Source organism: Gymnoscopelus braueri (assembly GCF_963280865.1).
Source record: "Gymnoscopelus braueri genome assembly, chromosome: 13".
NCBI lineage: Eukaryota > Metazoa > Chordata > Actinopteri > Myctophiformes > Myctophidae > Gymnoscopelus > Gymnoscopelus braueri.
The window spans coordinates 26,523,443-26,541,309 of NC_137615.1; the positions used below are offsets into that span (position 1 = coordinate 26,523,443).

At 45.4% G+C, this 17,867-nt stretch overlaps 1 protein-coding gene across 1 annotated transcript in view; it reads right to left on the reverse strand.

The window, feature by feature from the left end:
• mei1 (meiotic double-stranded break formation protein 1) overlaps window positions 1-17,867 on the reverse strand; it is a gene marked incomplete at its 5' end in the record, with an annotated part of 90,140 nt that overhangs the window by 4,266 nt on the left and 68,007 nt on the right. The window contains 7 exons of the mRNA XM_080448224.1: window positions 346-478; window positions 1,068-1,177; window positions 2,033-2,114; window positions 5,821-6,005; window positions 14,146-14,230; window positions 14,658-14,836; window positions 16,224-16,334. Coding sequence (XP_080304350.1) covers window positions 346-478; window positions 1,068-1,177; window positions 2,033-2,114; window positions 5,821-6,005; window positions 14,146-14,230; window positions 14,658-14,836; window positions 16,224-16,334 — 885 coding nt within the window. The remainder of the gene's footprint in view (window positions 1-345; window positions 479-1,067; window positions 1,178-2,032; window positions 2,115-5,820; window positions 6,006-14,145; window positions 14,231-14,657; window positions 14,837-16,223; window positions 16,335-17,867) is intronic.

Here is a 17,867-nt window from a genome sequence, read left to right on the forward strand (position 1 = left end):
TCTGTTTACATGCAGGAGTGTGGAAGTTTGTTGCCGTAGGTGTTAGGTGTACATTGTACAGCATATGTTCATAATGTGTACTGTATTGCATATTCTGTGTGTGTGTGTGTGTGTGTGTGTGTGTGTGTGTGTGTGTGTGTGTGTGTGTGTGTGTGTGTGTGTGTGTGTGTGTGTGTGTGTGTGTGTGTGTGTGTGTGTGTGTGTGTGTGTGTGTGTGAGAGTGGCTATTTTTATATCTTATATTTATGTGTGTGCCATAGGGCAAATGTGTACAGTATATTGTAAAATCGTTTATCCATTTGTAACTCTCAGAGTTAAATGAACACTTTGTGTATGACAGCGTACCTGTGTGAGCAGCAGCCAGAGGGCATGAACGGTTTGGTTTCCCAATTCCATGGGTTCTTTTCTCTCCACGGCCTCCAACACCTGATCTTAAGTGAGGGACCCACTGCAACACCCTACTGCCCTGCTGCAACAGCTGGACGAGAGACCACACACACACACACACACACACACACACACACACACACACACACACACACACACACACACACACACACACACACACACACACACACACACACACAGAACTGATTTCAAGGTATGTTGTTGTTGAAGACTTCCAATATCTACTAGTTTTCGTCATAGTGAGTTGAACAGATACAAGTTGAGAGTTGTTGTCTTGTGTCGCAACATGAAAATATATACATTAATATTGAAGCAAAAAAATTGAACTAACGCAAAAGTAACTAGTGACTAGTTACTTTTATAATGCTGTAACTAGTAAAATAACAAGTAACTTTCTGAGAGCAGTAACTAGTTACTAAGTTAAAGTAACCTGGAGATGGATGGCTGTGTTTAGCCCTGTGTGTGTGTGTGTGTGTGTGTGTGTGTGTGTGTGTGTGTGTGTGTGTGTGTGTGTGTGTGTGTGTGTGTGTGTGTGTGTGTGTGTGTGTGTGTGTGTGTGTGTGTGTGTGTGTGTGTGTGTGTGTGTGTGTGTGTGCGCGCGTGTGTGTGTGTGTGTGTGTGTGTGTGTGTGTGTGTGTGTGTGTGTAATAATGAGTCACCAGAGTGAGGAGTGTGAGTGTGGCAGGGTGCAGTCGACAGCTCTCTCCTGAGTTGTTGAGCAGGGTGAAGAGGAGGAATCCAATCCATGGCTGAGACAAAACAAGCTGGGCTGCACACACACACACACACACACACACACACACACACACACACACACACACACACACACACACACACACACACACACACACACACACACACACACACACACACACACACACACACACACACACACATATGCATCGAAACACTTTGAGTTCATGGTATCATCAAATATTTAACAGACGATACCTTGAAACCTACAGTGCATATTTAGTCTCAACACAGCAACACATCACTGTATACTGTATCTACATATCTAAATACACCTTACAGCAACACTTTATGTCAACTGTATCAAGGATGGATAGAGTAAGCATCTTCTACACCCTTTGTGTATGCACAAGGGGGGGGGGGCAGATTCAAGGCCCAAGGGGGAAGAATGAAGGAAGGTAATTTAGTTAAGTAAATGTGTTCAGTTCATTCACAGTCCAATAGAGTTCAGTTCAGTGTCATTAGTCCAACTGAATTCAGATCAGTAGTACAGCTAAATACAGTTACTGTCCACTTCAGTTCAGTGTACGCCAAGTCCGATCCAGTTCACTAATACATGTGGACACATGCACACACACACACACACACACACACACACACACACACACACACACACACACACACACACACACACACACACACACACACACACACACACACATCAATTCATTCACAGACACAAACTCAATCACTAATCACACGTACGCATACGCGCACGCACACACACACACACACACACACACACACACACACACACACACACACACACACACACACACACACACACACACACACACACACACACACACACACACACACACACACACACACACACACACACACACACACACACACTCCCTTTACATCTGACCTGTAGCTGGACTCCTCCTGTGCAGGAAGCTCAGCAGAGAGTTCAGACAGTTGACTGAAGCAGCCAGCAGCAGCTCCTGCTTCTGAAGGAAAACATGAACATAAACACATTGTTTACCCTCTAAAAGGATGATTGATGCCAAACCTCAAGTGGTGGTTACTTTAGTTCATCTTTTCTCATTTTGTGTGTGTGGGGGGGGGGGTGCTAAGGACCATTGCAGGTGTGCAGAAGGACACGCACGCACGCTCACACACGCACGCACGCTCACACACACGCACGCACGCACGCACGCACGCACGCACGCACGCACGCACGCAAGCACAAACACAAGTAGACAAGGCCAAGGGGACAATAAGTTAGGACCTGCGAGGGAGTGTTTTAATAATACATGCGTCTCCCATAGTGCCAGGCCTGGCTGAGCAGTGACTAGAGTCCTAATATACTGAAGTAGGCCAGACAGATACAGAGAGGTCTGTGGAAACACACTACTCCTGAAGACCATGGTACACACAGAGGACACAGTAGAGGAGAGGAGAGGAGAGGAGAGGAGAGGAGAGGAGAGGAGAGGAGAGGAGAGGAGAGGAGAGGAGAGGAGAGGAGAGGAGAGGAGAGGAGAGAGATGTGTGGAGAGAGATGTGTGGAGAGGAAGGGAGAATAGGAGAGGAGAGAAGTGAGGACAACATGAGAGGAGACATGTGTGAAGAGGAGAGGAGTGGAGAAGGGAAGTGATACAAAGACAGCAGAGACACAGAACGGAGGATAGCTCTATCAGTCATACCCTATTATCTACCACAACCGAAAACGGAGAGGAGAAACTACTGTAAGTGAGAAGAAGAGAGAGGAGAGGAGGAGGCGGGGGGTGGAAATAAGGAGGGGGGCCACAGGGAGAACATGTTTGAGAAAAGGAGAAAAAATAGGAGGGCAACTCAAAGAGCTGCATCATGTGATCCCAAGTAGAGAGGAGGAAAAGGGAGAGAGGAGGGGAGGCGGGGAACAGTTCATATCAGTAGCCTAACAGCAGGCCTCAGAGCAGTGAACTGCAAAGCCAGAGCTGAGCGTTGCCTTACAGTGTCTCTCTCTCTCTCTCTCTCTCTCTCTCCTCTCTCACGCACACGCACACGCACACACACACACACACACACACACACACACACACACACACACACACACACACACACACACACACAAACATAGTATAGTGTGAGGAGAAAAGGGCTCCCATGCTGCCTGAGGAGGAACTTCTAGCTTGACTGCATCTGAAGCCTACATTTGTGTTCTCTGCCCTTTAAGCATTTTATATCTGTGCTATTGAAAGCATGATTAAACATACTTCTGCATTTACAGTAAGTGGCTTCTCACCTTTCAGCCTTTAGATTTACATATTATCTAAAACAGCAAATTCTTATGAACATCAGCAAATAAAATCAGAACCTCTTTTTGTCCTGTTAGCTTGCTGTGATGTTTTCTGTGAGTGACAATTTGAACATATTCGGATGCAATGCTAATGGTACAAATGTGAACATGAAAATTCTATCAGTGGCATAATGGAAAATAAATTGGCATTAACCCTGTCATCCTGGGGGCATCGGACGATCACAAGGAAGACAGAACACCAATGGCTGATTTGTTAAATGTTGCTTGTAATGGATACGTGTTATTTCTTCATGGATGTTCTGCAAAACAAATGACCGGATGTAAAGTCAATTTAACGGACAGTGGATCTTGTGAAGCGAGCAGAGCTAGAGCTGCATCTCAGTGGTATTTATACACATCTATCACAACCACTCAATACTGCAACCCTGCAGAGTCAAGCACTTTAAAATATGCCAGAGCCTCATCCATGTAGAGGAAGAAAAATAATTCATGCTCTATGTGTGTATGCCCTGTACAATCCTGAGTGTTAATTCAAATCTGAGAGTGCACAAATGTAACCAAATGGACCCGTAAGGGTCCACGTTTGTACACTCTCAGTTACGGATAAATGAACACTGAGGATTTTAATGTGTGGCTGCTCTGACTTCCCTCTTAACCAATCACTGTAAAGATGATGGCAATCTACTGTATGTGGTCGTGGGATAATGTAATTTAGTGCGTCATAATTTTTTATGTGGTGCCCCTATGAAATGTGACATTATATAGCACTGCTGTGGTCATAAAAGGTCACACTTTTTTTTTAAATCATAAAGTCGAGTCTGTTTGAGTGTCTTCATAAGAACCCAATTAATGTATAGTGCACAATCCTGAGTGTTACTGTAAATCTCGGTGTGCAAATGTAATATTTACAGTACATTTGCGCTCTCAGAATTACAAATGGATAAATGATTTGACTGTATACTAGACAAACTCAAGCCCAGTGTTCCTGTACAGCAAAAAATATATTATTCTAAATATTATTTTTGCAGTATGGGATTCCTCCTACCCTCTCTGTTCCGTCTCTCTAGTCACACTTTACTTTATAATGTACACCTACACTGAAATGCCCTTTGAAAACGCATCATAACGTGAATGCTTGTGAAGGGCTAGTTCTCCTCTTATAATTCAGTGTATGAGTCCATATATCACCTGCATACTTAAAAACACATTCTGGAGACAAAGCCTGTCAACGCATTAGAGACGTGTCTGGCATTCCATGACGCAAAATGTTCTAAATTAAAATTTAATAAATAACATTTTAATTACCCATGTCTCCTTGCGTGTGAAAGGGAGACAGAGAGATAACAGCTGAAGCATAATTTTCTTTGGCTTTATGATCACAACGAGAGCAAGCTATCAGATTACTGCTAGAAAAGTGACAAAGTTGATGATAAAAACCATCTCCAACAGGGAGTGGACATAGGAAAGCGCCTGTGGTTTTTATTCACTTTGTTTACAAAAAGTGGCATGTGCACTTTAGTCTTAAAACAAAGTTTACATACTGCCATGCTAGTATCTATACATGGCATCTTTGTACCCTTTTGTCTCCGCCAGGCCCCTGTCCGTCCGTCCGTGTGTCCACCCGTCTGTGTGTCCGTCCATCAGTCTGTGTACAGCTAATCTCCGGCATCGTTTGGACCGATCGGAGTGAAACTGTGTGAAACACTCCCTGGAGGCCAGAGCAGAAACTCTGCCCCAAATCTTTCACATTGGCCTGTCTGTTATAGCGCCACGGCCAGGAGGCAGATATTTCTTTTTTATATTACTCTTACAGATTTTGTCCAAACATCACGCGAATCGGAACATATTATCTCTATAGTCATGTGATCAAGACAGATCTATCCGATTGTTCAGATTCCATCCTGAAGTTTGCAGGAGTGGTCCGTTTTGAACAGAATGCTTCAAATCATGAACGCAGCGTCCGATTGCCGTGAAACCTCGCAAGCACATTCCCACTAGGAAGGAAGAAAATGCCAAATTTTGCCAAGGAAGAAATGCCATCCTACATCCTACACTCCGAGGAGCACATTTTTCTAGTTGTAATTGTGGTGAAACCTGGAACAATTTGGTAGCGAATGTTGAAAACAGGGACATTTTAGCATTTTACCAATATTTGTCAGGGGGACAATCACGGACATACCGGGATGTCTGGTCACTCTAGGTGGGTAGGTACACAGCAAATATTTTAACTTCCGACTAAATCTGGCAGCCTCAGGGTTGAATACTGAATAGAAGGCTGCTCTCCTGTGTCTCCCATAATTGGTTTCACACACACACACACACACACACACACACACACACACACACACACACACACACACACACACACACACACACACACACACACACACACTTAATCCAATTGCCCTTCATACCTGTAGCAGGAGTCCATAGAGTGCGGCTGTGAGGCAATGAGCTCCTCGGGAGCCGAGGGGATATAGAGCACTGTCTGTGGTCCCCAGGGGCCTGGGAGCGGCCAACCCTGGACCGGCGCTCACACACACTACTGCTGAATTCAGGTCCACGTCCAAGAGGGCCTGCAGCAACCTCAGGGAACTGGCTGGAGAGTAGAAAGGAGGAGAAAGGAGAGAAGACAGGACAGGGAAGGAGGGAGAGGGAAAAGGAGAGGTTAGTGGAGGGAGAGGTGAGGATTAGCTAGAGGAGAGAGGAGGGAGGTATCACGTCTTCTCCCACTGCAACCATGTTACTTTTACTTTATTTGTTTATTTTGACGGGACACCGCATATTAATGAACAATACATATCAATGTAATGTAAATACGCCGGATTTAGCAAAGATTCTAATTTACATCTGCAGTCCCCACACAAAGCATAAAAACAGAGTACGTTGCATTACATTACACAGGGCAATATGTATTTGTATACTAAAGTGAGTTGTGTATAAAGTGCAGTATTACTTTCAAGAATTACAGGATACAGTGTCAAAATAAAGTGCAAGATTGATTATGAATGGTCACAAGTTTGGTTATCAAGTTTTTTTTTTAGATTGAAGGATGGAAAAGTTGGACAATCTCTTATGACCAATGAAGGTTATTCCATGTCGAACAACCCTGTACTGAAAGGACATTTTGTCCATTCAGTACATGTTATTGTCTCCGCCAGGCCGAAAGGCATGGTGAGAGAAGTATGTTTTGCACCCTGTCCGTCCGTCCGTCTGTGTGTGTCCGTCCGTCCGTCCGTGTGTCCATCTGTCTGTGAACAGCTAATCTCTGGCACCGTTGGCCCGCTCGCTGCGAAACAAATCGGTACACAGTATCTCTATAGTCATGTGATCAACACGGATCTGTCCGATTTTCCATATTCCATCCAGATTGGCTAAAATTGGCTTCCAAAGTTTGCAGTATTGGTTCGTTTTGAACAAAATGCCTCAAATCATCAACGCAGCATGCGATTTCCGTGAAATTGTGCACGCAAATTCCCACTACACAGAGGAAGAAATGCCACTTGAAAATGTTCAAATCAGCCTCATGGTGGCGCTATATCAGGCCATTTGTGTTTTTACCTATAACTGCACCGATCTGCGTGAAACTTTGCACACTCTCCCTAGAGGCCAAGGAAAAACCTTTACCATGCATTTTTCACATCTGCCTTTTAGAGCGCCACCAAGAGGCCGATATATGCAAAAAAAAAATTGTAATATTACTCCTACAGATTTTATCCAAACACCACGCAAATTAGTACACAGTATCTCTATAGTCATGTGATCAACATGGATCTGTCCGATTTTCCATATTCCATCCTGATTGGCTAAGATTGGCTTCCAAAGTTTGCAGGATTGGTTCGTTTTGAACAAAATGCCTCAAATCATCAACGCAGCCTGGGATTTCCGTGAAATTGTGCACGCACATTCCCACTAGGCCGAGAAAGAAATGCCACCCTTTTCACATTGGCCTGTTATAGCGCCACCAGCAGGTCTAATTTAGCAAAACACATTTTTGGAACAAAATGCCTCAAATCATGAATGCAATGTCAAATCATGAATGCAAGGCCTAAGAAGAAATGGCACCCCTTTTCACATTGGCTTATTATAGCGCCACCAGGAGGCCACAATAACCTACCTGACCTGGCGGAGACCTGTGCTCCGAGGAGCACTTTTTCTAGTTTCCTTGTGCTGATGATCTTACATGATGTGTAAAAGTGACCTGTGTTACCATGTGTTTCCTTTACTAGCTCTCTTCGCCCCTGTCCGTGTTTTCTATATTCTGTTGCCTGAGCCACCTCACAGGTTCTGTATTCTTTTCCATGTTCCTACTACTTGAGCCCTGTCTCAGAGACATGTTCTGAATGCCTGACCTGTGTGCCTTGACCTTTTACATTTTAGATTTCTGCCCGCCCTCTGGATTAGTTTGCCTGTTTGGATTGTTTTCCTGGTTTTCGATCTTTGCCTGTCTCCAGTACCTGTAACTTGCTCTATCTCCTGTTGTCTGCACAAGGATCTTCTCCCCTGACACACACTGTGACAAGAGCATTGGTAAGTGGCTAGAGAGTGATGAAACTAACAAACAGGTTGTTTCACCGGTATTTGCTCAACATACTGTATAGCGCACAAATGGCTAAATAATAACCAATGAGATCCAGTGTCCTTGTGTCCATTTTGATTCGGTCCACCTTTTTGGTGCCAGCTGAACCGGTTCCACTGCGGTGTCAAACTTGAATATGAATAAATCAATTGCACTGCCGATAAACATTAACGTTAAAGCCCTCAAACTAGAGGCTAATGGAAGAGTAGGTTCCTTGCCAAAGGCTGCTTTCTAGTTGGATGCTCTGCTTAAGTATTACTCAAGTTCAATAGAGAAAAGCGGCACTCCAATTAAAATAATTAACTAATTAAAATAATTAATTAATAAGTAATTTTGACTTCCAGCCATTAGCAAAGATTGCGCTGTTTAATTGATCTAGAATTACTTGAATTGAATATGGACAAAATGTAAACAAACACAATATCAAAAATGTTTAGCTATTTTGGCTTTTGGGAAACATTGTTGAGGTATATGTAAACTACCGTATGTGGCCGATGTTGACGATGGACAAGTAGTAACACTGGTATGGTAATTTAAAACACGAGTGATGGAATAGGTCAGCCACAGCCCAAAAAAATGTATTGGTCAAAAAAAGGTTTTATATTGGAGTGTCGCTTTTTTTAAATATCGTCGCGTGGGAGGAAACCTTGTATGTCCAAAACCCTTCCTTTAATATGATTATTTTTTGTAATGAAACTACTGAAATAAGCCAATCTACAAGCTCACAGCGTGTCACAATGCGTTGTGAGCTTGTAGATCTGCTATTTTCCTTCTGTGCGACACTCTTGTATGATGAAGTAGGGCATTCATTTACTAAAAAACATAAAAAGTTGAAATATGGAGATACAAGGTTTCTCCATTTTCTTTACATGAATTATTTTATATTAATGCTAAGATCGAAGTGTTTTGCCAAGTTTTGGGGGCCCACTTGCACTATCCTCATGGCCCACCAGTTGAGAATCACTGGCCTAAAACGTATCCTTCACAAAACACAGAGGGACTATGTCCTTAGTAACAGGAAATCAAGGTGAGAGACAGGGAACGAGACGCTCCTCCATCAGACACATCAGTGCCACACAACTGTCCCTATAGCTCTGTTCCTGTTGTCACTGTCTTATGAGAAGGGAGTTTATAGAGGACAGAAACAGCATACAAAAGAAGAGGAGAGATAAAGACAGAAAGAATATGGCAGCTAGTGACAAACATTCAGATGAAAAAGTGACAAAGTATGAGAGAGAGAGGAGGGGGGGGGGACAAGCACATAATGAATGATAAGCTGCAATAGACTGACACACTTAGTGGATCATACTTGCTGCATGGTCTGAAAAAAGCAGGAGGAGATCAGGGGATAGATGTGGAGAGCTAAAGGACAGCTGATTTCCTGACAGATGACAGGAGCAGGGGGCAAAAAAGACGGAGGTCAGAGAGCAAGAGAGAGAGAGAGAGAGAGAGAGAGAGAGAGAGAGAGAGAGAGAGAGAGAGAGAGAAGAGAGAGAGAGAGAGAGAGAGAGAGAGAACGTGCATGGTGCAGTGAGAAGCAGGGGTTGAACAAAGGTCAGCCAGACAAGAGGGAGCGACAGATATAAAGAGTGACAGAGAGAGGAGGAATGATTGCTTAAATGCGGCGGGATGGAGTCTGAGTGCTGGCAGCCATTTGCATAGCACTTATGTCATGTACACTGAGATATTAGAGACCTCAGAGAGAGGAGAGACCCAATTAGTGGCAGCAGAAGAGAAGAGGGGGAGAGGGAAGAGATGAGGGAGAGAGAGAGAGAAAGAAAGAAAGAGAGAAAAGGAGAGTGAGAGTGAGAGGGAGAGAGAGAAAGAGGCGGGTCAGAAAGAGAAAATGAGAGAAAGAGTAGAGGGAGGAAAAGGGAAAAGAAAGCAGGAGGGGTGAATGGAGAATGAGCAATGAAAAAATTGAGAGAGATCGATCTAGGGAGGAGAGAATGTGAAAGAGGGAGAGAAGGATGGAGAGCAAAGAGAGGGACAAGCATGAGCCAGAGAGAGAGAGAGAGAGAGAGAGAGAGAGAGAGAGAGAGAGAGAGAGAGAGAGAGAGAAGGGGTAGCGAGTTCACAGAAAGAAAGAGGGCAATAGGCAAAAGAGAGATAAACCGAAAGAAAGCAAGATAAGGCAGAAAGAAAGACAGAGGGAGAAGGAAAAAAAACGAAATAAAGAGAAATAGATAGAGGAAGAAAAGAAAGACAGAGAAAGAGAGATAGGTAGGGATGTTGTTAGAAGGAGTGGAGCTCATACATCAGCCTGGTCCTGACAAGCCACTCATCCAGCCAGGCAGACAGAGACAGAGACAGGAGCAGCAGGGATCATCTCTCTGTGAGACTGTCACCATGGGATGACCGGGGCCACTTAATAAAATTAAAGTGCGTGAAACGCTGCTCGCCAGGGCACGGATGACTTAAGGGTGCTGTTTCACGCCACCAGAGACCAAATCAAAACCGGGGAGGCGAAGAGGACTGTATTACACTGACCCCCAGTGTAATAAGTTACACCTCCGATGAGGCTCGCTTACACATCCACCCGGGAGCTTGCATAATTTCACACAGAGATGCTTTGGCAATCTTGGAGGAATTTGACTTAAGGCTGTATATGGTCAGGTTGGAGTAAAGACACAAAGACAACTGTTTATTACACAGGGATGCTTCACACCCCACTGAAATCTCAACAACAATCCCTTGGTGTTGGGATGCCAGAATCGACTGTTAAGCCTTCTGGAGGTGTCCTGGGTCTAATTAAATCCAACATCTGCGATAGGAGATGCCCACTTAAAACAAACACACGCGCACACACACACACTCACACTCACACACAAACAAACACACACACACACACACACACACACACACACACACACACACACACACACACACACACACACACACACACACACACACACACACACACACACACACACACACACACACACACACACACACACACACACACACACACACACACACACACACACAGCTCAAGCCCTCTCTCCCTCCAACCACTGAACTTGGTTCTAGGTTAGTGCATCACATCCTGTGTGCTGGTTGAGATTGATTAGTCCTTAACTATTTTGTGGTTTAATCCATAATGTATACTGTGTTGTTCTAATGGTACAGTGGAAGCATGCTTCACAACCCTTACGATTTCAAAACCAATTATCCTGAGCCATGCATATTGATCTATCTTGGTTTGAAACATCAGCTAGGGCATTGGTTCTCAAAGTCCCCCAGGGGTCCTTACGGGGGGGTACCAGGCTCATTTTGAGCTAGGGTGTCTGTAAGTGTACTGGATGGGCAGGTATATTACAGACAGGACAGTTTTCTCCATTTTGTAGTAGTATGGTAAGATAAGGATTTGTTGTCCAAAGTAACAATATATCATGAAGATTTTTTTTAAAGAAAGAAACGAAGTAGCAAGACTGTAAATCACAATGCAGAAGCTACAATAATCAATCATTAGTGTTTGGTTTGTGTGTGAGATGAGATGATGATGTCTTAAGATAGAGCGCAGCTCTGTTGGGTACAACACAGACAGATCTTTCTATCTTTCTCACTGTCTTCTTAATTGTTTTCCTTTTAAAAATGAAAGTACAAGAAACATTCATTAAAGATCCAATGCAAATCATCATTGTATTCTTTTACTGATGATATGTAGTTACCCAGAATGTTTGAACTTTGAAAATATAAAACCCCTTGAGAAACTCAGGGTTACGGATGTAACCCCGGTTTCTTTAGAATTCTCCGTAACATACTCACTATGGGATATCAGCGCCTCCTGGCGTGATGCAGAGCTACATACCATAAACTCCCGGGCCATTCATTGGCTGAGAAGGGTATGTCACGTGTCCGGTAAACCGGAAGAGGTATAAAACCTCTTGCGTGACGTGGCTCATCCTCTTTCGCTTCTCTGCATGGCAGATGCTACAGCTACGAGACCTCAAAGACCAAACTTGCTAACTTTGTGAATTAGACCGAAACCAGCTTTAGCCCACTCGGGTGGTACTTGTACTGACCCACGGGTTTTCCTCTACTGCAAAAAAAAAAGTTTATATTCTTTCCGCTCCCGCGGCTCTCTTATCTTTTCTTTCTATCTGAAATCAAGTTTTCCTCCTTTGCTTTCCTCGTGTTTAGCCGGCCGGCTAAAGGCTAGTAGGTTAGCTCCATGGAGGCTCCACGTTTGTGCGGGCTGGCGCCACGGTGCCGCTTGCTGATCGCCGCGGACGACCCTCACGGGTTTTGCATCTCCTGCCTCGGGCGACGACATGCCTACGAGGCGAAGCACTTCCGTGGTGCTCCAGGAGGTTGCGACGACTGCGCCCGGTTCTCCAGGCGTCGCATCCAGCGCCGTCTGGACAGGGCCGACGAACTGGCCCCAGGCGGCAGCACCGTAGCGGATCCAGCCCGCATGGACACCGGCCCAGGTACCGTGGGTGGTGGCGCCCACCACGTGCGTCCTCATCCCACAATGGGCCCTCCAGCTGCGGGCGGTCCCAGCAGCAACCGCTCGCAGCAACACCTGAGTGCGCCGTCGCAGCAGCTCCAGTCTGCTACACCCTCTGTGCCGCGCAGCACTCCACCGGCCGCCGCAGCTGTGCCCGGTGGGTCCACCCGGGTGCAGCTAGCTAGCGGCGCTACATCCCCCTCTTCCCAGCCGCTCTCTCCGAGGCCGCAGCAGGAGTACCGTGACAGCGGGGCTTCGCCTTCGTTCAGCGACGTCTCCGACGACGGCAGCGCCCACAGCATGGACGAGGGGGCGGAGGAGGGTGAGATACTGTCGTTCCAGGGGGCTGCCGGAGCAGCCGCATCCAGCCCTCGTCAGGACGACGACCTCGGGGCTTCTGGCGGTCAGCTGGGGCCCAGCTGGCCGGACGCCCAGGAGCTGGAATCCGATCCCGCGAGGCGCGACGAGCCGGTCTCGGCTATCATCGACAGAGCCTTGCTCAGATGTGGTCTCATTCGCCCGATGGAGGAGCGTGCATCCTCCACCGGGCAAGAGGACGAGTACCAGGGCTTGGCTCCCCAGGATCCGCGCGCGCAGCGGTCCAAGAAAGTCCCGGCCGCGCTGGGCTTCGCCAACGCCCTCATGTCCACCTGGGAGGTCCATTCCACTAATTATGACAGAACTCTGATTACTGGAGATGCTAATCTACATGTTGACATTGTTTCGGATGTTGTGGCTATGGGTTTCCTACAGTTACTGCACAACTTTGACTTTATTCAACATGTTGTTGGGCCAACACATAAACATGGCCATACCCTGGACTTGGTGATCACTAAAGGTTTGAATATCACTGTTGACAGTATTATTGATAAGCCCGAACTAACAGACCACTATTTATTGTGTTTTAATATGACTGTCTCTGATCTAGGGAAAAACAATACAGAATATACTACAAAAAAACGTTTTTTTATCTCATCTGCAGCAAACGAGTTTCCTCGTCATCTGGCGTGTGTGCAGGTGCCCCCCCTACTTGATGCTCCCTCAGTGAATGATATGGTTCAACATCTTGAATATGGTTCAGCATCACCTCCTCTCTCGAGCCCGCCGCCAGGAGCCAGTCGTCTATGTAAGTGGACAACCGGATCCCCTGCCTCCTCAGTGGAGCCACGGCTGCGTCCGTGCATTTCACGAACACCCTGGGGCTGAGAGACATTCCAAACGGGAGGACATTGTACTCGTACACCCTCCCCTCGAACCCGAAGCGCAGGAACTTCCTGTGCGGTGGGTAGATTGGAATGTGAAAATAAGCATCCTTGAGATCGATACTCGTCCACCAGTCCCCAAGACGCACGGTGCGTAAAAGCGCAGCGGTTGTCAGCATCCGAAAATGGAAAACCGTGAGGTATTTGTTGAGACCCTTCAGGTTCAGAATGGGTCGCACCCCCCCCCCCTTCTTTGCCACCAGAAAATAGCTCACAATGCATCACAATGTGAAACCTTTTGAGCTTGTAGAACGGCAATTTGTTTTACGGAGCCAACCCTGGCAAGGTTTACTTAGTATAGAGGGTTTAATTGTAAAAATCATTTGACTATCAATTTAAGTTATCTTCATTTCCTATTCTTTTGTCATCTATGTGGGAGGTCTGCTAGAAACAGAAACATCATAATCATAAAATAAATAAATCATCATGTTTTGTCTTGTGTTACCCAGCAAGAGGCTGTCTGTGCTCCTTTTCTGGAAAAGCAGACAATGCACAGTGCTGTCCAGACTCCAGCTGATGCTCCTTTGGACCTTAAATAATGGAGACAGTTGGGAACAGAAGAACAAGATAAGGCCCATCTTTTCTGCCGAAAAACATGTTTTTGAAAAGTCAAACAAAGTGTCAAAAAAGCAGGAGGTAGTTGTGTGACGCAGCGACTTGCGCTGTGCTTCGTATCGAAAGAATCCGATTGGTGCTTTATATTCAGAATCTGCGTTCTATTTTACTGTATGAGCTTTCCGCCTCGTCCTTGACTGAGTCTCTGCCCGCGTTGAAACGTTCTGTCCTCAAGTGACAATATGCAGAAAGTAGGGCCAGGGTGTAAAATAAAGTGCCAGTGTGTGTGTGTGTGTGTGTGTGTGTGTGTGTGTGTGTGTGTGTGTGTGTGTGTGTGTGTGTGTGTGTGTGTGTGTGTGTGTGTGTGTGTGTGTGTGTGTGTGTGTGTGTGTGTGTGTGCACCTGAGCAGAGTGAAGGTGCTGCAGAGTAATGAGGGAGGACAGGAGGAGACGCGTGCAGCACAGCAGGGCTGAGGATGGAGAGAGGGATGGAGAGAGGGATGGAGGAGAGGCGGAGGCGGAGGAGAGGATTGCCTGCAGTAGGTCCATCAGTCCAGTGTTGGAGAGCAGCATGGAGACAGCTGGAGAGAACAATGTCATCACACTGACAGGATGTTGTGTGTGTGTGTGTGTGTGTGTGTGTGTGTGTGTGTGTGTGTGTGTGTGTGTCTGTGTGTGTGTCTGTGTGTGTGTGTGTGTGTGTGTGTGTGTGTGCTCGATCTGCCTAATCACGTGCTGAGGCGACACGGGCAACCACCGATGACATGCAAGCAATGCACACACACCCTGTGCACATGAGCATGTTCACACGTGCTCATGCATACGTTCTCATACACACATTCTCTTTCACCTATGCATCCTTTCAGAGTTGGCTTTGTGCAACACCACCATTCTTTGATTTCTCTTCAACTTATTTATGTGCAGTATTTCCTCCTTTTTGTTTTCTTTTTCCCTTTTGGGATTCAGGAGGCTTTTTCGCCTTTGATTTCATTGTCTTTGATGCGTTCGTTTTGATGAGGACTCTCTGGAGGAGAGATGTCTGATAAGTGTGTGTGTGTGTGTGTGTGTGTGTGTGTGTGTGTGTGTGTGTGTGTGTGTGCGCGCGTGCATGCACCAACGTATGCCTGTCCATGTGCTTGTTTAACTGTGTCTGGTTGTGTGTATATGCATCTGTGTGATTCTCACATTGTGTGTGTGTTTGTGTGTGTGTGTGTGTGTGTGTGTGTGTGTGTGTGTGTGTGTGTGTGTGTGTGTGTGTGTGTGTGTGTGTGTGTGTGTGTGTGTGTGTGCGCGCACACACACATGCGTGCATGCATGTGAGCGTGTGCATGCTTATGTGTGTGCGTTTGTGTGTGCCTGTGTAACTGTATGTAACTTGTGACACATTGTCTATGTCAAGACGATGAGTAGAGAGATTGTGGATGGAGAGAGAGACAAATAGACGGACAACAGAAATTCATACTGAGAGAGAGAGAGCAACAGAGAGAGATTGAGAGGAATAGTGAGAGAGGTAAAGGAGAGATTGTGTTTGTGAAAGAAAGAGGGATAGTGAGATGGAGAGATACACAGAGAGAGAGATCATATTTATGGAAGAGAGAGGTAGTGTATGGGGGAGAGGGAAAGATGTAAAAGAGAGAGAAAAGGCAAGATTGAAACAGGGAGACAGGGAGAGATGGAAAGAAATGATAGAGATTGCACTAGACAGCAGGACAGATAAAGGAATACAGAGAGAGAAATAGAAGATGAGACAGAGGGATAAAATGTGAATAAGAGAAACGGAGTGTCTAATATCTGTGAGAGAAAAATATAGAAACAGAGGGGAAGAGAGAGATATCACAAGAGACAAAGTGACAGAGCGAGGGAATGGTATGTCTAATATCAGTCAGAAAGTAAGAGATAGGGGATGGAGGAGGGAGAAAGAGTGAGATATAGATATAGACAGACAGACAGACAGACAGTGCATATCACCTCTGTCAGAGTAGTGTCCAGCAGACAGTGTCAAGCTGCAGTACAGGTAGCTGAGGGCGGGCACCAGGCTGTCTGTGTTGGTATGCTTCAACCTACCAGCCAGGTTACTCACTGACAGACACACACACACACACACACACACACACACACACACACACACACACAAAATAGTTAGACTAGTTAGACTCTCACAGTGCATATACAGATATGAATAAATGAATAATCTCTGTCATATATTGCAGGCTTGCATGTGTGCTCACACACACACACACACACACACACACACACACACACACACACACACACACACACACACACACACACACACACACACACACACACACACACACACACACACACACACACACACACACACACACACACACACACACACACACACTGTACATACTTTTGAATCTATTCTTTAATATCACATTATCTGCAGCAGTCTCAACTGTATCTGACTTTTCAAGAAAAGACCTTCAGATGTAATGCGACGGACTGGAATGTAATAGTATCTGCGGCCTGCCACTAATATCTGCTGCCACTTTGTAATGACTGAATTAATGTGCTCTGCCAGCAAAAATGTTAATGGATGAGAGCTGGGAAAGTGGAATAATAAGTAACGAGACAGCAATAAGGCAGAAACATTACTTGTATGCGTGTGTGTGTGTGTGTGTGTGTGTGTGTGAGTGTGTGTGTGTGTGTTTGTGCGTGCATTTTGTTCATGTCTTGCTTGCGTATTTACAGTATGTGAGCTCTGATTTATGAGAAAAGTGTTTGCATACGTGTGCGTCTGTTTCTTAGTGTCACAACTGAACATGCAGGTGTGTTTATGTCTGTCTTTACTGTAGCAAACGAGTGTGTGTGTGTGTGTGTGTGTGTGTGTGTGTGTGTGTGTGTGTGTGTGTGTGTGTGTGTGTGTGTGTGTGTGTGTGTGTGTGTGTGTGTGTGTGTGTGTGTGTGTGTGTGTGTGTGTGTGTGTGTGTGTGCGCGTGTGCGTGTGTGTGTGTGTAGGGGCGTAGAGAGTGGGGCGACTAATATAGCAAATATTCGACGATTCATTTTGGATCTAAAGAGGTTTTAATGACAAATAGAGAAGGCTACAGCAGCAAGCGTTTCGTTTATTTTCTGTGCAGACTGGGAGGGAATGGATTTATTTCTATTTACAACCACGAACAGCAGCTAAAGTTCTCGTACTTCTTTGTGTCTGTCTATCGATCTGTTCCGTCAGTGTTGTTGTTTTTAATAACGTGGTGTGTGGCCATGCACCTGATACACACAACACAACACAGACTGCTTTCGTTTTCACACAGCCTGTGTAGTAGTAGTTGCTACAGTTCGGAGCGCAATGCTACTGAACGTTGTACACATCCAGTAGTTATAGTGCAAGGCAAAATAAAGAGAAAAAGAAATTGATTAAAACATTAATGTGTACCTGAGTGAACCTTTTTCTCCTACAATAGTGTAAACGTTGTCTCTTCACCATGACATAATTGACATTATTAATGACATAATTAATGATTCACAGAACTGCTATGAGGTTCAAAGAGAAAGCTCCAAAGTATGTACATTGTTTAAGACACAAGAGGCTGGTTTTCATAACATATATCTCTCGGACTCAGAGTTCCACTTAAACAGGGC